General features: G+C 30.5%; 1 protein-coding gene across 1 annotated transcript; it reads right to left on the bottom strand.

Annotated features, from left to right (window-relative positions):
• Positions 1–229: 229 nt before the first annotated feature.
• Positions 230–21,136, bottom strand: LOC132732365 (uncharacterized). The gene is made up of 4 exons (XM_060718777.1): positions 20,948–21,136; positions 10,205–10,301; positions 1,652–1,925; positions 230–325 (listed from the first exon to the last, which is right to left on the bottom strand). The coding sequence occupies exons 2-4, from the start codon at positions 10,222–10,224 to the stop codon at positions 230–232; spliced, it is 390 nt and encodes a 129-aa protein (XP_060574760.1). The 5' UTR covers positions 10,225–10,301; positions 20,948–21,136.
• Positions 21,137–23,810: the final 2,674 nt, after the last annotated feature.

The raw sequence follows: 23,810 nt of genomic DNA, 5'->3' as shown, positions 1-23,810 counted from the left end.
AATTAATTAATATTATTGAAAATTTGTAAATGTTCGGTAAAAGAATGAACAAATCTATAAACGCTTTTGATATTCTGGGATAAATAGGGATTTAACTGTAACTTATCCTAACAGTCTAAATTTTATAGTGAACATTATATAAAATAACAGAAAACTGATCATGCGTATATAGAGTTATTTTAAACATACAAGAATCAATACTGTATTAATAGTTCAAAGTGCATATATCTTAATATTTTATATATTTGCAAACCTTCAGTTCATCTAAGATAGCCTTTTTAGTTCTATTCTGTCTTATTTTAATATCATCTCTGTTCTCACATAGCTGGAATAGTCAAAATAACATAAATATATACTCGAAACCTAACATACTCAAAATGTGTAGTTTAGAAGAAAATATTTAGAAAAGTTTAGAAAAGTACAAAGTACAAATATTGTCTTATAAAACAAACTTTCTACTTAATCTCTTAATACAAGAGGTTTTAAGTGCAATGTGTGAAGCGAATAAAAAAATTATTAGTTTGAACAAATATTGTTCATTCAAATAAGTAATAGAAAGAGCACCGAAACACGAGGCTATCTGATTTGTACGAGGGGGCGTAGCCCCCGAGTATAAATCAGATTGCCGAGTGTTTTGGTGTTCTTTCTCTTTTGTATCATAGTCAAACATGACAGCACGTTCCCTGTTGTCATAATATGAAACCCCAGAAAAAATTAACCAATGAACGAGCATTTGAATATGATAGTTCTGCCCCTTTCCCTTTCTCTGCCGTCACAATATGTAAACCCCGGCAAAAATGAACCAATCCACGGGCATTATCTGGAGTGCGGGTAACTGATACCTGCACTCCAGTTACCGCACTGTGCATGTATATGTATACGATTTTACTCTGACACTTTTTCAACAGAAAGGTCCCCAAACTATGATACAAGACTGTAATAAATTATATCATTTTCTGTTATCTTTCTATAACAAAATTTGTCCTGTTATATTAAGCCATCTGTGGAGAAATATTATGAAAAGATATTTCATGTCAAAATTTCAATTTGATGATTAAAAGCTGTTAAAAGTATCCAAAATATTATCCCGTCACAAATGCTTCGTCTCATACGAGTATACATGTATATTAAATATAAATCCAACAATTTGTCATCAATTTGACCCCTAAGAATAATCCAACAATTTGTCATGACATTGGACCTATAAGAATAACACTGACCTTACAAAGATAAACATTTGAGCCATATTGCATAAAAGTCCATTTATGCGCGCTAAAGTTTGATGAAGTGATGCAAAAAAAAAACGTTTTCTAGCGTATGATCAATACTTTTGACCATGAGTTTACCTTTACGTCTGATATAAATTTATATAAGTTTAAGTTTATGGTTCATATCATCAAGTTTATACGCCAGTGCAACAATTTTAAGTTTTTAAGAAGAAAAAAAAAATTAAACAGTTTGATTTCCGACACAATTTCTACAAAGGCCGACATCTATGTAATATCAGTTTATATATCAGTTGGTCTTGCTGTCGAAAAATTAAGATCATGTTAAAAGATAATTATGTTTTGATCTTTCCCTTCCCAAACTTCAGATTTAATGTACTTATTTCTTTATCAAACAATTGATCATATGAAGTTATATTACGTACCATTGCCACCCTTTTTTGTTGGTCCAAGAACCACTTTTCATCCCTTTTAATAAATCCGGCTACTTGTTGTGTAGTTCCCAATTCAATAATCTTATCACAATGATGTCTGATCAATTCAATGTTTTTTTCGATAACTTTTATGGTTGCTTGAATTTCTTTTGAAGTAAAGTTTGATTTCTCGGCCTTGTTTAACTCCTCTTCAACAAAGCTTTTCCGAGCGTCGCGTGATTGTATCTGTTTTTCCGTAATATTTCTGCTCATTTCAGTCGTATCTCTGTAACAGATAAGGAATATATTTTTTTAGTATCTAAACACATATAGCTTATCACATTGAAAGAGGTCTATCGAAAACAATTAATCAAAGCACATTAGGCGCTGAATTTGTTTGGGTCTAAGAATGTCAGAAAGGTGAGGGTTGTGAGATTATAAACTAATTTGTTTTTGTATAATGCCAGCACTGTTGTTCCCAGTGTTATAACTGTAAATAATTGGCTATAAGGCTCATTGCAACACTGATATCAAATTCAAAGTTTATTTGGCTTAAACAATTTGTTATCCAAAAAGAAAAAAAAAACAATATGTGTTGCCTTAACTTTACTTTGAACCCCAGACCTCTCGCGTCTGAAACGAGTGTGTAACCCCTGGACCATGAGATTGTTGTAAGTAAACAGCATGAAGCAAACCACATTCTTCTAAATTAGGATCCTTATTTATTTCGAGATATTTTGTTTACGGTAAATTTGTTGTTCAAATGCTAATAAAATTCCTAAATATTTTTTAATGAAGCCAGAAACCGGTGTAATAGGACCCGGAAAGTCTCTAAAGATCAAATGTATCATTATCTCTAATAAAATCAAATCTTCTCTGAAAGTCTGCAAGAGTTCCAGTAACAGTCTTAGACTTTTGAGTGTTTGTTGATATCAAAGATGTTGTTATTTCAATAAGCACGAAAAAGGTCTGAGACTGCTAAAAGGCTACATAAATATTTATAAATGTCTAGACTTTCCTAATTCGTTGCTCACTTTAAAATTATTTCAAGGTACCTTAAATAACACGGCAATTGGGGTAAACATTTACAGTTTTATGCAAATGTTGGCGTTTTCATAGAATAATCATTTTCTTTTATCACCATTCTTTCTATTGGATTATAAACATCTACATGTCATGAAAATAAAGTTGTCTATATTTGCACAACGATAAAATGATAAAACACATAACAGCAGCTTTGACAAAATGTGGTCGCAATATTTTCGTCTGCAAGATTTTGCTCTTAGCCCGGGGCTTTTGATAGTTTGTTATATAACGTTTATTGGGAAATATTTAAATATGAATACCATACATAAATGAGATTTTTCTTCTTTTTATTTTGTGAAATTTTTTGTCAAAAATCTATTTCAAAAGATCCAATTCAAATGTTCTTGTTTTAAAAACTATTTCCATTGACTGCGATTAAGGGTGATTTCACGGGAGATTACTACGGTCTCACGGTAATCCCGAATATGGAAGAACAGAAAGAATTAAGTTGTGAAAAACTTCCAACAGTTAACTTGACTGAACAGACACTATGAAAATATGTGAGGTCGGACGATGTAAAAACAATTAAGTGAATTAACAGGCGAACGTAAAGATTTCATGTAATTCTTAGTTAAAACTGATTTTTCTGGACGTGAGGAATATATCCTTTCATTATCTTTCATGAAAAAACTCAAACAGAATCAGCAATTTCTTTTTACCTTTTTCCTTTTCCCACAATTTCACTTTAAGAAATTAGATTTCTGATCATTAAGATAAGATAGATCAGAGTCTTGTAAATTATATAATGTACACAAAATTAGGACATTGAAAATTAGTTTTACATTATTTTTTCAAACATTTTGTATTTGTTGTTGTTCGTGTTTCGTTTATATATTGAAGTTTTACAATGCTATAAATTTGAACACGGTCTCGACAAACATCAATTCATGTATTTGCAAAGTTTCCATTCAAGCTTATATCTCAAGACCTGTTGATCTAATCAGAGTACAAAAGTATTTGTATGCGTAACTGTGTATATTTCGTTATTAGAAAATCTTTTATGATGAACTGAATACAAAACATAACATTCAATATTGATTTTGTTAAAAGGCACGCGTATATGCAAAAATAGTTATAAATAAAAACAACAATAAACAATTTAAAAGTGTTAAAGCAGAAATTCAAAAAAACTTACATAAAGAATCATAATACTGCAAGTTTGTCACGTCGTTTGTAATTTTATAATCACAGAGTAAATATAAAAAAATCATGACTTTTATGATTCTCTAATAAAGGAAGTTTTTTGTAATTTCAGCAAAAACAACTTTGCCCGTTTATTGATCCCCGTCAAATTTGGAGAGTAGGATCGGAGAACCATCGCCACTGCCCATTACAAAAACTCTTTGCAATAATTATATATACTTTAACATGACTAATATAGAAATGTTATTTAGAATTTGTAGTACGTTTATGGGGTTTTGTTTTTATAATATAAACAAATTTATACAGAAAACATCCTTAAGCAAACGTTTTTCAAAGACTTTCTATAACATAAAATGAAATAAAAGGATTTGTCTTAATTCTTCATTTTGAAAAAAATAACCAATTTTTTGTTTCAACTTATCCTCTTGAGAGTTGCTTCCCTTTGACCTTCTAATATTTGTTGGAACAAAAAATATTTTCAGCAAAATTAAAGTGGTATTCTTCTTTATTCAATGTCACAAAAATGTTTGAAACATGATTTATATTTAGGAAAATTTTCATATTTACCCAAATATTTACCTACTGGTGTTTTCTTAAAAAGACTCTTATCATTCTGCTACTATGTTCAATAGGAATGAAACATGTAATCTTTTTAGTTTTAACACATTTTGTTTTCCTATCATTAAAAACATATGAAAAGTGTTATTTGAAAATTGGTGCTGTCACTTTGAACACATAATTATATCACTTTCAAAAACTTTACCCATGATTTACTCTACTCAAGTAATTGTAAAAACTATCATGCAATATTTACCTGAAAATTTATAAGAAACTGAGTTGATCAAAAGGAAATTTTAACCATTTTGCAACAATGTGCATTAAGAATAGAACTGTCATATAAAATCAATGTACTGAGATATAACTTTAACAGCTATTTTTTTTCTATGATGAGCAACATTTGGTCAGTGTGTTTTTGTAAAATCATGACAGTCACTTTTAACTTGAATGTCTCTTTAATTTACAAAGAGAAACATATACTCAAGACAAATTAAATGTTTAATTGTTAAGAGCAAAAATAACTGTGTGAAAGTCATTTAAACTAATCATTACTGTTTCATTAAACATAATAAACAAAACAGAGCCAACAATTTGCTTAAAACTATGATATTCTACTGAAAGGAGGAAGGATCAGGGTGGAAGAGAAGGGGAATTGAGAGGGGGGGGGGGAGAGGGGAAAATTATGGAAACTATCAAATAAAAGGTTATTGGTGTAAACTACTTTGGCTTTCGTTTCTGCTGTTTAAATAAAATACGTATATTTAAACAGTGTTTTGGGTTGGTGGAAGGCGCCGTACATTGCAATTTTACCAAACGTCTAGTCTAAATACATAAGAAATGGCTCAGCAAAAGAAAATTAATGTTCTGAATTATATTGAAAGACTAAATTATCATACTTCTCTCATGTCTTTTAAACAAGAACCGGTTGAACCGGGTGATGCTCCCCGAGAAGGTTCTGGACACAGGAAAGTATAAAAAAAATGAACATAGGGCAAAAACTCCAAAATTAGGCAAAGCGGAGTTATGTTTTTTTGCACTGCACTTCTATTCAATGAGATCTATCTATCTATAAAGTTTCCTGATGATATCAGAGTTATGTCCCGGGTAAAAGTCAAAGTGTAAAAATGAACGAAGGGCAATAACTCCAAAATTAGACCAGGCTTTGTTTAGGTTCTTTAAGCATTGCAGTTCTATACAATTATATCTAGCTATCTACAAAGTTTCATGTTGATATCTCTAATAGTTTTAAAGTAATGTCCAGGACAAAAGTCAAAAAGTAAAAATAAACAAAGGGCAATTTCTTCAAAATAAGGCAAGGCAGAGTAATGATTCTTAAGCACTGCACTTCCACCCAATGAGACCTATCTATCTACAAAGTTTCATGTTGATATCTCTTATAATTTTAGAGTAATGTCCCAGACAAAGTTCAAAGTGTCAAAATGAACAAAGGGCAATAACTCCAAAAGTAGGCAAGACAGTGTTACAGTTCTTGTGCACTGCAAACTTACTCAATGAGATCTATCTACCTACAAAGTTTCATGTTGATATCTCTTCTCCATTAAGAGTTATGTCCCAGACAAAGTTCAAAGTGTAAAAATAAACAAAGGGGGATAATTCAAAAATTAGGCATGGCAGAGTTAAGGTTCTTGTGCACTGCACACATACTCAATGAGATCTATCTACCTACAAAGTTTCATGTTGATACCTTTTATACTTTTAGAGTTATGCCCAGGACAAATTTCAAAGTGTAAAAAAACAAAGGGGGATAATTCAAAAAATAGGCAAGGCAGAGTTACGGTTCTTGTGCACTGCACACCTACTCAATGAGATCTATCTACCTACAAAGTTTCATGTTGATACCTCTTATACTTTTAGAGTTATGTCCCGGACAAAGTTCAAAGTGTAAAATAAACAAAGGGGAATAATTCAAAAATTAGGCAAGGCAGAGTTACGGTTCTTGTGCACTGCACACCTACTCAATGAGATCTATCTAACTACAAAGTTTCATGTTGATACCTCTTATAGTTTTAGAGTTATGTCCCGGACAAAGTTCAAAGTGTAAAATAAACAAAGGGGGATAATTCACAAATTAGGCAAGGCAGAGTTACGGTTCTTGTGCACTGCACACCTACTCAATGAGATCTATCTACCTACAAAGTTTCATGTTGATACCTCTTATACTTTTAGAGTTATGTCCCGGACAAATTTCAAAGTGTAAAATAAACAAAGGGGGGTAATTCAAAAATTAGGCAAGGCAGAGTTACGGTTCTTGTGCACTGCACACCTACTCAATGAGATCTATCTACCTACAAAGTTTCATGTTGATACCTCTTATACTTTTAGAGTTATGTCCCGGACAAAGTTCAAAGTGTAAAATAAACAAAGGGGGATAATTCAAAAATTAGGCAAGGCAGAGTTACGGTTCTTGTGCACTGCACACCTACTCAATGAGATCTATCTACCTACAAAGTTTCATGTTGATACCTCTTGTTGTTTCAAAGTTATGTCCCGGACAAGAAAAGGGGACGGACGGACGGACGGACGGACGGACAAGGCGGCGACTATATGCTCCCCCGAAATTTTTTCGGGGAGCATAAAAAACACTCATACTTTGAAGTTTGTTTGGCAGAATATTTTTCAGTCTTATAGTTGACTACTATTTGTTTCTTAAAATTTTACAGATTAAGTCGTATGTCCTTAATCCTACTGTAATGTATATGACTTTTTGAAATCAAAATTATCTTGTTTAAAACAATATCAAGTTTTGTACTGCCAAATAAAATATATGTTGCAAGCCAATTATGGAAATCAACATTACATTTCTCTTTAACATAATTATGATTTTGTAACAAGAATTGTTTTATTATTGGGCAATAGCAAAACAGGTGAGCAAAGTTTCTGATTCCTTTTGACAAAATGTACAGGTATCATCATCGATAATATTCATTTTTGTTAAGTAAATAGTTTGTTACCAGGATTCGTTGGTTGATTCTAAATTGTAACCATATGATATTTTTATCTTTGTTATATCTTTGAACCATATCATATATTTAACTATTTTGTAAAGAAAAGGTCCGAAAATGCCGTCAAATTATTTTTCAATTTTTGTAAAGGGTTTGGATACTGGTTTGTAGTTTGCATTGCTTTATAGATAGATCTACAACTTTTTTTATCTTTATTTAAAATAATCAGGCTATGAGGAATGTGGATAAAATAGTTCAGCTTCTGGGGCAAATGTAAAATGTTATTAATTTCTAGGTATTTTTAAGGCATTTACAATACCCCTACATTCTAAAAAAATACTTCTGATATTGAAGTTTGCAGTAAACTCATCATAAGAATAAAATTCACCATATTGATCTCCTAAAAACAAGATTCCTCTTGAAATCCACCTTTGCAAATATACACTTGAGTTACCAACTTTAATTTCTGGGTTTTTCCATATATGAACTGAACAACATTGTTTGCTGTTTTCAGGTTTTAAGTTTACAGAAAGGGTAAATGAACTGTATAAAACATCTTTCCTGAATGAATTGATTTATTTATGAAGTTTTGACTTAATAAAGTCTGTACCAAATTTAAATATTTGACTTATGAAGGGACATGTACCATCGATAAAACTACAGTAACTGAATTTACTATTTGAGTTGATCAGTCTTCGTAGCCATGTCACTTTTAAACTATTAATAAATATTCTCAAATCTATCATTTTGAGTCCTCCATACCTGTCTTGTGTTATAACCTTTCTTTTTAATATTGTCATGAGATTCATTCCATAGGAAATTGAAGAATAAGTTTTGAATCATATTGCTTTTGACTAAAGAAGGATTTGGAATACTTAAATTCAGATGATTTAGTTTTGCTAGTGCAAGGGATTTTATTACTACAATTTTACCTATAGGCGAAAGGATTTTTTTCTTTGACCGATTTGCAAATAGTTTTTTAATTTCTTCAGTTTTTAAATCATAGTTTATGTCTACTATTTCTGAGAGATTATTGGAAAATCCGACCCCAAGAACAGTAAATACTTCATCATTCCATGCTAGATTATATTCTTGACGAATAATGGTGTTACTTTTTTTCCTTGACCCAATCCATATTGCCTTAGTTTTCTCTGCATTTATATTCAGGCCTGAAAAATGATGCAAAGTATTATCTAGAGATATAATTTCTGTCTCTGTTAACTTAAACAGGTGTTCATAGTGGTGATGTTTTGTCTCTATAAGAATTTCATTTTGTGATTTTTAGATGTTGACCTTTATCTGAAATAAGTGAGTTCATAAGCTTAGAAACATAGTTTCTGTTTTCTAGATTACAGAAATACCGCACGGGCTTCATGTAGCCATTTTGCGTTAGATCTAATAAATTAATTTTTTTCTTTCTTAATTCTGAGAGTTCTCTTTTTTTTTGTTTTCTAGATGTTGGAAATTTATGTTTGTATCTTTTTCAATCTTTTCAATTTCTTTCTTCCTTATTTGCCTCCAATTTTGTCCTACTTGAAGCATGACTTAATGTTAAATAAGAGAGTTTCAAAAATAACTGATCATTTATATTGAAAAGCAAGTCTTGTGATGGAATATTATCTACCTCATGTATATTGTCTGGTTGGTCAGCTATGTACCGTATCTTTGTATCATTGATAGTCTTTTTTTTTACCTTATCTATATATATTTCATCCCTAAGTAAGGAATTATTAAACTTCCAATATGACAAAACTTTTTTAAATTTACTAAATTCTAAAGATATGAATATACGAGAATGATCAGTATGAGATCCGGGTAAATTAACAGTACTATCAATATCAGTATACAAATTGTTCGAAATAAGAAAGAAATCTTGGCGTGCCTTTTTGATAGGATTTTTCCTAAGCCATGTATATTCTCTTTTTTCAATATTATTCTCTCGCCAACAATCCATCACGTTATACATAATATTAATGACCTTGTCTCTGGCATTCGGATTATTTATGTGTAAATAATTGTAACTCTCTTTGTCTGGATCAAGTACTAAGTTAAAATCCCCTGCCAAAAAATAAATATATATATATATAAAGAGTCCTCAAATTTGGACAATTTTTTCAAAATCCTTTTCATAAAAATTTGGATTGTCTCTTTTTGGTCCATAAATGTTTACAAGTGTAATATCTTTCTCATATATATTGCACTTCAAGATCAAAAGGTTACCATTATCATCCTTTTCGATGTTCTTTACTTTGCATTCAAAATTGTTATTTATGAAATTTGCAACCCCTCGTGACTGGCTACTAAAGTTAAAAAAATATGTATCATAGCCCCAAGTAGAGCGTATGTACTTTTCGTCTTTAGTAATAAAATGAGTATCTTGTAAGAAACATATAGAATATTTTTTACTCTTCAAAAAAATTATAACATCTCTTCGCTTGCTTCTGTCACCCAAACCCTACGCATTCATGGAGACTTTAGAAACTTTTCTACTCATAATTAAATATCAAAGCACCAGATTGACTTAAAAGACATGTGAAGATTAAACAAAATCTCCAAGAAGATTGATAGTATAAAAAGTTATTGGAATTATATTGGTGCACATTTATCTTTTAGGGAGGAGCAAATTTCACCATGCGTTGTAGGGAAGCCATCCACCAGAACCTTGCCGAGACAATTCTTTAGTAAGCTTGGATTAAACATATATATTTTATATGACTGTGCTAATCTCTGGAAGTAAAGTATACAATGTATAAAATGTTCTAGTTTAATTATTAAAAAAAACTTTTCCATTATTTATTTAAAAAAAAAAACATACTGTTCGGCCTGTGCCGCCATTTCTTTGGCTACTTTTGGAATTTCTATACAAATGGTTACGATTTGGAAGTTCTGCACTGATGTTCTTTTCTTTGTTTCTGAAAAGTAAATAATAAATAAGGTTTGCGTTATCAAATTCTTGACAAATTACACGGTCGTATATAAACGGTCAGTTGCAATAAAACCCATCTTAAATCTTTCATTCTATATACAAACAATCGCTTATATTTGGCAATTTAACCTGTCAAAAATCTTTATACCTGATGTAATATACGTCACTAAAATAACGTAAAAGAAAGATTAAATTAGTTATGAAACGTAGTTATTGTTAGGATATGAAAAGAATATCCGGCAGAATATCCCTAACAATATCAAACTCACCCTTAGACAGCACCCTTTTTATATAAATTGAATTTTAAAGCACTCACTGCAAACACAAAATAAGCAGATACTGACCGCAGGTTGAAACAAGCTATTGTATAATTATACCTAACATTGTGTAAAGTTACTTTCCAATATAAATCAATGTAAATTGGTAGGAAAAAGTTTGACAAATAAAGAAACAAGACCAAACCTCTTATGAGGGTCCCAATATTCGACACGAAAAAAACCCTATCAAAAATGTATCTTGTTATTTATTAATTGACTCCTATGATTGATTCTTGAAACTTGTGGTTGGGTCTACCACCAGAGTTATGAACTCGGGGAATTATCGTTTTCCACAATTGATTAGAGTATTGTCATAAGCATTTGTCTACATGAAGCATATGATTCTGAGGAAATGACCAATGCTGATCTCAGTACATGCTTGATATAATTGTTAGTACATTGTTACACCGTACTGTTGGCCGTGTGTAAAAGTTGAACCCCAAAGTGTGTTACACAGGTACATATGCATTTTTAACATCAGGCAGACGGCTGCACCTTTGGTTCATAATATTTCAAAATAATATATGTAAGTTTATGGCAAATGTGATCTAGAAAATAAAGAACAAGTATGTAAAATGTATAAAGTCGACTAGCAATAGCAGACGATTGATTATTTAAATTCGTTTATCTAAGGGTTGCAATTTGCGATTTACAATACATTATAAATATGTTTTATTCTCACGTATTTCTCTCAAAGGATGTTGGACTCTCAGTATAAAATATGTATGGTGCGTATTGTGTGAATAATACATTAGATAACATATTATTTAAGTCTTACCCATAAACGTATTTTGCTAATAATTGTAGAGATTGAATGTCACACATATTTCAATCTAATAATAGCCCAGTTCCTTATACGATAGGATATGTTGTGGATCCTTTAATAATTGGAATTTACCTTATTTCTAGACATTTTAAAGGGAAGTAACATGTCTGAATTAATTATTTGTACATGCAGTTCTTTCTATGTTGAATATTTTAGATTGAACAAAACTTATGTTGTGTAAATCTGCCATCACTGGAGAAAATGAAACATTTTAGATGGCTATCAAGATGGGTGCCATATTATAAGAATTAAATTATCATACTTAACAGTATCGTTAGTGCATAATGAGATGAAATGCACGTTCATTTATGGCAGGAATAATTTTCAAACACGTTAAACTTTATAATATTTTTAGAAACATACGAAATGTTAGTACGAGGAAGATAATCTATTTCAGAATTCTCTTGCAGAGTTATATAACAGTTACATTAATAACAAGACGAAATAACATATTTAATTTTTACAAATGGGTTTTAAATCTAAATCAATTTGAATATTATACCCAACTAATCAGCATTTAGTCTACAACCGTGCACACTGCATGGAATATCTTCTAAAACTTACACAAATAGATACCTTAAACTTGTAGAAATACGCTGACACATCTCAAAATATGTTACTTAAACATTCTATCATAGTACAAAGTTAAATCCTCACTTTGAACACTCCTTCTTTTAATATAAGTATGTTTTTGAAGTGTAATACTTTCCCTTTTTCTTTTTTTTTTAATAATTTACAAACTGGAGGAAAACCACTTAAAATCTTGCATTATTCACAAGGAAAGGTATGTTTTATTTTCCTTGCTAATTAGAAGTACTCTGAAAGGCGGCGTTCAAAGAACGGAAGTCTTTGACAGAAGTGTTTGTAGTCTTAAGTCTTCCTTTTACAGTTAAATGTTAATTCTTATGTTTTAGTATTATGTGACAATGCCTGGGGAGAATCTTATTTCACTGATTAGATGCTTCACCCTTTAGCAACTGATATCATGAACATTTGTGAAAATCACAAATTACTTAAAATACCAGCAAAATTATATAAGATACAAACGGCTCATCAATTTTATGATTTCAAGTAAGAAACAAAAGCTGTTTTATCCTACTAATATGTCCTAATCAGTCTCAGTTTGAGAATTAAGTGTTATTAAATATTGTAATTTAAAACATAAAGGACCAACTATCAAAACAGAACAGAACAAGTTTTTGTAAATAGTACATTATTGCTTTCCATACAACTTCCAAGCACATAATTATCATTTCATTTGTCTCTAAAATTATGGTAAACTATTTATAGTTTATTCATAAAAAAGAGAAGATCACAAATTTTTACAATCAGTTAAAATATTGACTATTCTCTTTTAGTATTTCAATTAAATTACCTGGTTATAATAACATCAATAAATTATTTTTATTTCTAATATCTTCAACATAAAACTAATAGTGATATTATATTGATAGAAATTATTAACATTACAACTTAGAAAAGTAAAAATGATACATTAAATATTAAATAAATAAAATACAGTTTAAAACATTTCTTAAAAAAGCCTACACAATTAAATTATTATCAACAGAAATTATGAAACAATAACAAAATCTGAAATAGAACATCTATTTTCTTTGTGAATCTATTTTTATTTTGACAGTCTTAAAGATATTTGTTGAAATAAAAGGCTACTGCAATACAAACTGAAACACTGTCCAGTGAATTAATGGTCTAGTGTACAAGGAGTGAATTTTAAAGTGCACTTGATGTGCACATGGAAGTGCACTAAAAGTACACATGAAGTTAATTTTAATATTTCTTTTCTGAAACATACTTATAGCTAAAACTACTTCTATAAATATTTTTATTTTATTTCTATTTGTTGACCTTAATATTGTAGTATTGCAGTAGCCTTTTATTTCAACAAATATCTTTAAGACTGTAACCAGGTAATTTAATTGAAATACTAAAAGAGAATAGTCAAAATCCTAATTATGGTTAGAAAATGTCCATGTCAAATCTTCCAGAGGAATCAAAATCAGTAAAGATTTCACATTTATTTCATTTCTTTTAACATTTAAATTTAAAACAAAGTCATGTCTGTAACTCGGCGTTTGTAGCACAATGGAGGGTTATTTCATTGTTATTTGTGTTATTACGCAGTTGGTTATGAATTAATTTTATTGCTGCGCAAGGCGGGTTACATGACGGGTAAATAAATGACCTTATTAACAAGTGACGAGATTTTTTATCATTTTGATATTGATTTTTAAAATCATAACTAAAACTGGAAAAAGAAATTCCCTAGCAAATTGTTTTATCATAGTTTTACATTGTGTACGTCACTCCGTGGCTCTGAAGAACATGTAGAGAGACAGAATATTTTGTTTTCTGAGTTTAAAAGTCTCATCCTAAATAGAAATCAACATCCTATGATACTCATTTGCACTTTTGAATCAGTTGATTGATCCACGCCAACATCTAAACGGCTTAAGTCAGAAAAACTTGCATAAAATACAGGCTTTTGGAGGAAATTTGTATTAAATGTATGACATCTTTGTTTTTGTTTTACTAGAAACCAATGTTCAGTAACGAAAATATAGTTATTACTGTTAAATTAACAAGATTGCATTTGAGAAAAATGCTATGCCACCGCATGGTTCAAATTTCATAGCTGTACATCAAAGGACAAGAAAGTAGGTCACATCATCAAAATCTAGGTCACCTGATATCAAAGTTCACTTTTACAACTAAAACTCTGCACATGGTCAAAATGTCATTGCTGTACATCAAAGGACAAGAAAGTAGGTCACTGTCCCCTTGGGCAAGGCATAATTTTGACCCAAGTGTTTAATTCAAAACAATCTTGATACAGGTCCACCAAACAACAGTTCAAGTCAAATATCTAAGCTATAGCTTTCTCCCATTCAGAAAACATTTGTTTTATTTTCTGTTTTTACTATGTGTACATAATGAGGGGTAGGGCCAATTTTGACACCAGGGGAAAAATTTGAACAACTTTGGTAGAGGACTGATAAATGATATTATATATATCACACATCAAAGCTTTATGCCTTGTACCTTCAGACAAAAATATTTTTTTATTTTTTCACTATATGTACATAATGAAAATCAATGACCCACGGGGCAGAACCAATTTTGACCCCAGGGCTTTAATTTGAACAATCTTGCAAGAGGTTCACTACACAATGTTTCATGCAAAATATCTTAACTCTAGCCTTTGTAAATTTAGAGAAGATGATTTTTTAAGTTTTTACTATATACATTTAAGGAAAAACCTATGGCCCCCGGGGGCGGGCTAATTTTGACACAAGAGGCAAAATTTGATAGACTTTTGTAGAGTACCTTTAGATGATATTATTTAACAAATATTAAAGCTCTAAGCCTTGCACCTTCAGATAATAAGATTTTTTTTTTTACTATATGTATATATTGAAATCAATGACCCCCAGGGCGGGGGCAATTTTGAACCCAGGGCTATAATTTAAACAATCTTGCTAGAGGTTTACTACACAATGTTTCATGCAAAATATCTAACCTCTAGCATTTGTCAATTGCTAGAAGAATTTTTTTGGAAGTTTTTATTATAAGTTTTTACTATATATATATATATAAGGAAAACCAATGACCCCCGGGGCGGGGCCGATTTTGACCCCAGGACTATAGTTTGAACAATCTGGGTAAAGGTCTACCAGACAATGCCTTATACGAAATATCTAAACTCTAGGCCTTTTAGGTCTTTACAAGAAGGTGTTTTAAGTTTTTACTATATGTACATATAGTGAAAATCAATGACCCTGGGGCGGGGCCGATTTTGACCCAAGGGCTTTAATTTGAACAATCTTGGTAAGAGTCTACCAGACGATGCCTTATGCAAAATATCGAAACTCTAAGCTTTTTGGGTTTTTACAAGAAGGTATTTTAAGTTTTTACTATATGTACATAGTGAAAATCAATGACCCCCGGGGCGGGGCCAATTTTGACCCCAGGGCTATAATTTGAACAATCTTGTAAGAGGTCTACCAGACAATGCCTTATGCAAAATATCTAAGCTCTAGGCCTTTTGGGTCTTTACAAGAAGATTTTTTAAATTTATTCTTAGAATTCCTTTTGGTTGCCATGGCAACCAGATTCCTGCATGGAATGAAATTCTTTGAATAACTTTGGAAGCCCTTCACCCAAGGAACAATCCTGCCAAGTTTGGTTGAAATTGGACTTGTGGTTTTTCACAAGAAGATTTTTTAAGTTCACTATATAATCTATATAACACACACACAAACACACACACAAACACACGCACACACACACAGGTGAATCGCTATATGCCACCGCATCACAGATGCTGCGGTGGCATAAAAATGATGTATGCATATGTTGCATCTCTGATTAAGTTAAGTATAACACACAAATGATTTTTTTAAGAGTTGTTAAATTGAAAATTAAGTTTACTAAAGCCATGTTACATTTTTATCGTAGTGAACCTTAACACAAATTACAGAGAATTACAGAGACTTATAGATATTATAGATATATTAAAAGATACATAGAGGATATTTGTTTAGTTCAGTGTAAGATCGGAATATATTTCACCGAGTGAACACCAAAAGATATATTTCACGAGTGGCGCAGCCACGAGTGAAATATGAACTTTTGGTGTTCACAAGGTGAAATATATTTCGATCTTACACTAAACTAAACAAATTTTCTTTTTATTACATGCAAAGAAACGTTTTAAAAAGACATTAAACCTAATACTGAATGAAAAGCGCGCCAAATAATAATACAACGTGACGTCATTTACGACGTCAAGTAATTAAGTTGGTACCCAGTACTGTGCACGCTGGTATTTCACTGAAACAACGCAAGGGGCTTAAATTCAAAACGGCGAAATTATCAAAGTGGTAATTTCACTGTTTCAAACAGTGAAATTACCAGTTTTATATCACTGATATATTTCTATAAACCACCGAAAAGCATGTAATAAATGTGCATAATTCTTTCACACTTTGTTATTATATACTCCTCCGAATGTAAATCATTTAATAAATAAGTCTTTCTAGTAATTGTGAACTACTGCATAGAGCGAACTGAATTGTAAGCAGCGAACATTACATGCATAAGTCAGCTGGTACAGACTGCCAAGGTAATACAATCTCAGTAAATTCTTAGAATTGTTCATAACAAAGATAAGTCTGGATATAGTAGCATAATTTGTCATTGAACAAACACAAAAACATATAAATGACTAAAATCACTGAGTTATTTTTAGTAATTTGCAGCACTAAATTTACAAGTCGTATTCATTACTGATGCTAGTGTTTTGGGCGACAGTTTGACAACAGATACAGACGACATACATACAAATTAAATTATGGTCAAATCATATTGTTTTCTTTCGAAATTATAGTATTGTCTATTTTGTTAAACAAGCTCAAACATGGATAATCCTAAATCGTCGCCCTAATTCCAGAGTGTCGTAACTCCAATTTTGCAAAAAATGAGTGTTTGGTATCAAAATGTTCGTAATTTTTTTCTCTATCTAATGGTAAGAACAACATCACTCTGGTTCTTGCCTGTAACAATATATTGAATGGGTCAGAGTGCTGTAAGTCCAAAAATTGTGATAGAAATACAGTCCATAATATCGTAACTTCTGAACCAATAGTTTGTTAAGATTCTAGTCACGTGATGCTGTTTTGACAAAATGGCAGATTTTTCAAGGTATCAGGAATGACATTTTACGTTTTATATTTCTTGATAACATGTAAGTGTTTTGCTTTAGATGTTATCTAATTATCTTTAGATTAATATTTTATTGAACTGTTTCAAACCCTAAAAAGAAATAGTAACTACTCTTAACCCTTGAGCTAAATTCAAAGCACCATGCTGTGTTATGAAATTCGGATAGCATGGAAATCGGATAAATTGATACAAACTTTCAATATTCACAAGTATCAGCTGTTAATAACTTGATATGTGATTGATTATATGATTGATTGATCAATGTTACCATTAAATACGGACAATCAGGTTTTGCATAAGATTGTTTATACTTTTAACATACAAACAAAACTCATCAAATAGAAACATACTACTGCCATTGTTACATTTTGTACAATGTTTTTCTTTAACTATATAAGACAAATTACCGTACTGGTGCTAAGTGATTCGAAAAAATTTACACATATAACTTTACCACTCATAACTAATGTTAAATTAGGTTAATCATGTTTATTTCATAGTTCATAATTTTCATAATTTCAAAATTCTGCACTTTCATATACTTTTCATATACTTTCATACGATCACAAAAATATCAAAAGTTTTGCTGTCCAAGGCATTATGCAATCCAGAGTGGTTAACAATACCCACTGTCATATAGAAAGAAAGACAAAACACTTTTAAATTGGCAGAGTGTTCAGTCCTACATCACTTGTTTGTGTCTTCCAAACATCAAATACTATATGGTGGGTTAAAGCTGACAATATCCCTATAACAAAAGTTTAAAAGCTGAGAGTTGTCTCAGATGCACCATTTAGCGTTGAATAAGAGACGTCATTTGCACAACATATACTTATTAAACAGAATGCCACCCTGTTGACCTACTCAGCTATTTTGCATAAATCAACAGGGTGTCAGTCTATACCTTTTTGTCAATATAATCATTTTCAATATTATGCTAAAATTTCTTATGTCATTGGAACATGCAAAGCAAAATTAATCTAAGTTTCTAAGTTAAAAATAATTCTTGTATATCCACTTCCGACTCGTAAGGTAATGCTACCTGTAATTATCAAGTGATTTGAACCTTTGAACTGAAAATTATCCATTACCAAAACTATATTTTAAAAAGAAAAAAAAATATGCTTAGTTAAAAATTGTCATTCGATTGAAACGTAGAAAAAATGATTTTGTGAAAAAATGTTACAAAGTCTTAAGACCATATAAAACATTAAGGAATCTTTAAATTGTCATATTTGTTTCATCAAACGTTTGTTGAAGTAAAATAGAATTTATATTTAACTGAAACTCTTAGATATTGAGCATTGCTTTTATACGAATTTTATACGAGTTATTGATGTAAACAGTTCAGTTAAAAAACATTAAAAGCAAACGTATACTTAATTGTTATTGTATGTAAAGAAGTTGTATGCCACTTGATATATAAATACATGTAGTAATTGAAGTACAGTAGTTCATTGAAACACCATATCCAGATCTGTAGCATCTTTGAAAATTTGTGAGCTTTGAGTTGTGCTTCATATTTTTCTCTTTTTTTTAAACAAAATATTAAGTAATTCTGTTCTTAGAAAAGTAAAATACATAGGTTTATTCTTTTTCATGTTACAGAGAAAGGAACTCATTGTTGATGTTGTTTTTCAAAGTTTAAGCAGTTACATCTTTCAAACATTTTTGTGTGTTTTGTAAGTCAAATTGTGTTCAACATGCTGTTTGTCTGAAAGTAACAGGTATTCAAAATTGAATTTGGAATGAATTAATGATATAATAAACGAAACCAAAAGTAAATCTGAATTCCAAATATTTTATAGTGTACAGTGTTAATGTGAAAATAGCATATCATAATTATGATAACAGTTTTGCTATTTAATGTGGTAAATATCAATACAATGACGATGTTTCTAAATTTTGATTTCGTTTTGTTTAACTCAATGTGATACATTTACAAAATCAGTAATATTTTATTTTTTTGTTCATTTGCAAGGCTCACTATTTCATGTGAATGGTCATAATATAATGAAGCCCGAGTTCAATTTCAACCTTAAAATGCCTGTTTGCGGCTATTCACACTTCACCGCATTGTCAGGATTTCTATTATTGACTTTTAAGACTAAATTTACTGTTTTGATCCTGATCACATTACATGCTCTATGGTGCCTAAATAAATGTGGATCCAGACTATTCGTTAAAGCATTCAATTTCTAGTTACGTCTAAATTTAATATAATTTCAGTATAAAACAGTAAAATAGTCATTATTTCACACTGTTGTAACTCCTAAATGTAATGATATTTTAGGGTCACATTGCTGTAACTTATTACAGCATTCTGGTTCTTGTATTTATGTCAATAAAATATATTTTTCAGTGATTTTTCATTTTTTTCATTTTGATTTTTTTAAAAACTATCTACATGAACTTCTTCGTAATTACAAGTGTAAAAGTTAAAATAATTCTGCACACTGAGATATATTTTATATTAAAATTGGTTGAGTAAGTGTGAAGATATAGCCTCTTAAAACTTTGAATGCGATTTTCTCAAAATGGTAAAAATACGACTTACATCATTATTGAATTAGGGCGACGTAATGGCGACAGTCTGAAATATAACATTTCCATTTGCTTCCTTCGTAACGTGTTGGTGCATTGTACTGACTGTGTTACCAATTTATTCTATGTATCAAAAAGTTCCCTTTTTCATTTCTGCACATAAGCTATAAAATAGCAAGTTACTAGTATTCTGCAACAGTGTGCAGCGACAGCGATTTCACAATTTGTGTGAGAATTTATGCATACAGTAGCAATTTTGTGCGCTCTGTATCAATGAGACATTGTTACAAAATTAAACACAGGTTGAACGATCTATTCAAAATATAGTACATTATAACGGCAATCTTGAAAAAAGCTATTCTCTTAAACTTAACATTAATATTTCATAATTAATATATCCTGAAAAGATTGAGAAAAAGTAAACAATTAGATTTCCGATTATCAAGATCAGAATCAAAATAAAAATACACACTCATAATAATTACATTGAAAATTGGTTTTACAACTCTGTAACATTTTTCATCAGCTGTTGTTCTGGTTTCTTGTAAGTATAATGTTTTAAAAATAATTTAAATTTCAAAATGGTTTCGAAATCTTTAGTTCATGTATTTGCATAATATTTCAATTCGAGCAGGACCTGTTAATCGAATACAAAACGTTTTACAAACACAACTATAAATTTCGATATAAGAAGATATCTTATGATACATGGAATAAAAACATTAATTTTGAATATCGGATTTGTTGAAGGTACACATATATATGCAAAAAATAGTGGAATAAACAACAAACATTGAGTGTTATACTTATAAAACGTATCAAAATACGGCACGTTTGCAATTGGATAATCATATAAAAACATCTATATCCACGGCTGAATTCGATTTAAAAACTTATTTCAATCTTTTACTCTAATAAAGGAGGTTGCAGTATTATAATTCTTTATAAAGACCCTTGACATATTATATAATCGTATATAAACTGTTTGTTGCAATAAAACCAAACTTATATCTTGGATTCTATATACAAACAATCGTTTATTTTTGGTCATTTAACCTGTCAAAAATCTTTATAACTAATGCAATATACGTCAATAAAATGAGGTAAAAGAAAGATTAAATACGTTACGGCACGTAACTATTGTTAGGATATGAAAGGAATAAAACGAATATTTACGCTATCATTCCGTTTTCGTCTTACCTTATATCCGTCAGAATATCCTCTATAACTCTTTTCACAGAATGTAAATTTTATGACACTCGACAGACTATTTTACGCAAAAAGTAAACAGATACTGGCATTAGGTTGAAACAAGCTATTTGTATGATTAAACCGAGTATTGGAAATCGTTAATTTCCAATATTGTCCTATACATTCGTCTGCATGAAGGATATGGCACACAGAAAATCTCAGTGCATGATTCATATAACTCTAACAGCGTACTTTGCGGCCAGATGTGTGTAATAATTTAACCTCAAGCTGCGTTATAGAGGTACATATGCATTTTCTAACATCAGGCAGACGACTGCACTTTGGGGTCATAAAATTATAGATATTTAAAAATGATATCTTACAGATAACGACAATTGTGATCTAAAATAAGAAATAAAGAAGTGAAATGTATTAAGTCGGTTAACAGTAACAGACGATTGATTATTTTAATTTGTATTTCAAAGGGTTGCAATTTGCAATTTACAATGCATTATAAATTTGTTTTATATTCAAGTATTTCTGTCATAGGATGCTTCTTCGGTTAAATATGTATGATGTTTATTGTGTGCAATAATTTAGATAACATATTTTAAAGTCCTACTCATGAACGTATGTGCAAATAATTGTAGAGATTGCATGTCACACATATTTCCATCAAATAAGAAACCAGTTCCTTATACGATAGGATCTGTTAATGAACCATTAAAAATATTGATTGATTATAACATAACATGATTGGTACCTAACAAAACATAATAATCATAAGGATTTACGAGATGGAAACCAAAATTTACTGTAATGCATATACTGATAAAGTTATCACGGTCTTAATCATGTAGAAGTTATACATTGTTTTAAAAACGACTGTTTTAAAATGTTAATACTTTAACGACATTGTATACATTTTCATTTGCGACATCATGTGGTCCAAATATATATGGGGAATATCGGAAATTGTGAAATGTCTTGAAATAAAGTGCAGCTGTAGCCAACAGGAAACTTTACTAGGATAATTTCTTTTTCTAACCTTAGTCATTTCAACAAAAAATGAAATGCACTAAAATGATATTAACTGCATTTAATTACGTCATATCTAAAATGGGGTTCAAAATTGCACCAAAAGTTATCTAGTAAATGGATGACATAACAGGATATTTTTCGAAAAATCTTTTATTTTTAGGAATGCATTAGTACTACAGTAGCTTGTTATAAGGACACAATTCTCCGGATATTTCAAGTCGTGAAATTGATAAAACATTTACTAGTAATAATACATTTATAATTCAAGGTACAATTATTGTGGCAGGGAGAGTCCATTTTAAAGTCGCGAGTAATTTCCCCACAAGTTAATAAAATGTCGCGGGCAACTTTAAAATCCGAGAAAATTAAATTCAAAATTGTAAAAATTGTCGCGGTTGAATCTATCAACATTTTCGACACATCCGTCCTTAAAAGTCAAATTTTAAGAAGAACATAAAAGAACGTTTATATAACCTAAGTGGATGCAAGGTTATCTTTTTTCTTTTAACATTTGTTCGAATTTCACTGATAGTTTCTTATTTTAAAGTAAAAAAATGAAAATAATTTTTACCAGAAAGGACTGCTTTCATTTAATTTCATATACTAAACTTCCACTTTTTGATATATAAAAAATAGAAAGATTTTTAAAAAGACGCATAACGTTTGGCGACAACGACACAATTGTTGCCTATTTTCTTTGTCTTTTTTTTGTCACAAAACTTTCTCAATAGTTTAAGGTCTTATATTGATTACCTGAGTGGTGAAAAAAGTATATTGTGTATGCTTTTTCTAAAAAAAATGTTGTTTTTTTTCGTTTCTTTGTTGTTCTTTGCTGTTCCCTTTTATCACAAAACTTTCACAATAGTTTAAGGTCTTATATTTATTCTCTGGGTGATGATAAAAGGTATATTGTGTATGCTCTTTGTCAAATAAAACCCAGTGAGGCAAAAGTAAGTTAAATCAGAGCATTTAGATTATTAATAACGTAATTAGGGTGAGTCGCTTAAAATCGTTTTGAAGACATGTTACCAATAGCAACGAAGATACATGTACAAATTTCACAGAATTTTACTATTTTTACAGGGTAACCTTTTAAATGTTTATACAGTGGAGTTTATACAGGTGGTCTTTACTAGGTTGAGAATGACGTTTGACGACAACAACACAGCTGTCGTCTGCTGTTTTTTATATATTTTTCTTTGTAGGGAATTATCACTAAGTCGGAAAAAAAACAAGTCGTTGTAGCTGCTGTTTCAACTTTAACATCTTGATGATTACTATATATCCTTTTGTGTCCATAAAAACTTAAATATGTTAATATAAAAGTGACAATTAATTGTAGAAAATGATGAAAAATATTATTTATACATCGACTTAAGCCAGGAATTTAGTAGTACCAACTAGTACTAAGTAATGAATGCAAAGTTTCTTGTTCAAGGACACTACGACTTGCCCCTCACAGGGTTTGAACCAATACGGTCAGCAATCCGACGCGTTAACTTCTCGTCCACGGCTCCACATCTTTTTCTATTTGGCACAGTTTGTAAGACTGGACATATTAGAGCTACTTTGATTTGCTCCTGCAAAATGCTCACCTATACAGCTATAATTAATTTGTTTTTTTCTCACATATTTTAACTGTTAGAATTTTCCCTATTTCCTAGGCATTTTTAACTGCACTGCTGCAATTCATTTCTTTCCCTAAACAAATTAAAGTGCAATGCCTTAATTAGTGTTATTTACCAAAAAATAGTAAACTGTACTGCCATGATTTTTAGCTTACCCCAAATATGTTTTACTGGTCTTATCCAATCATATTGAACTGTACACT

The sequence above is a fragment of the Ruditapes philippinarum genome, unplaced genomic scaffold (assembly GCF_026571515.1).
Source record: "Ruditapes philippinarum isolate M1 unplaced genomic scaffold, ASM2657151v2 ctg6710_1_1_1_1, whole genome shotgun sequence".
In the NCBI taxonomy this organism is placed as follows: domain Eukaryota; kingdom Metazoa; phylum Mollusca; class Bivalvia; order Venerida; family Veneridae; genus Ruditapes; species Ruditapes philippinarum.
This window is presented reverse-complemented; position numbering and strand designations above follow the sequence as displayed.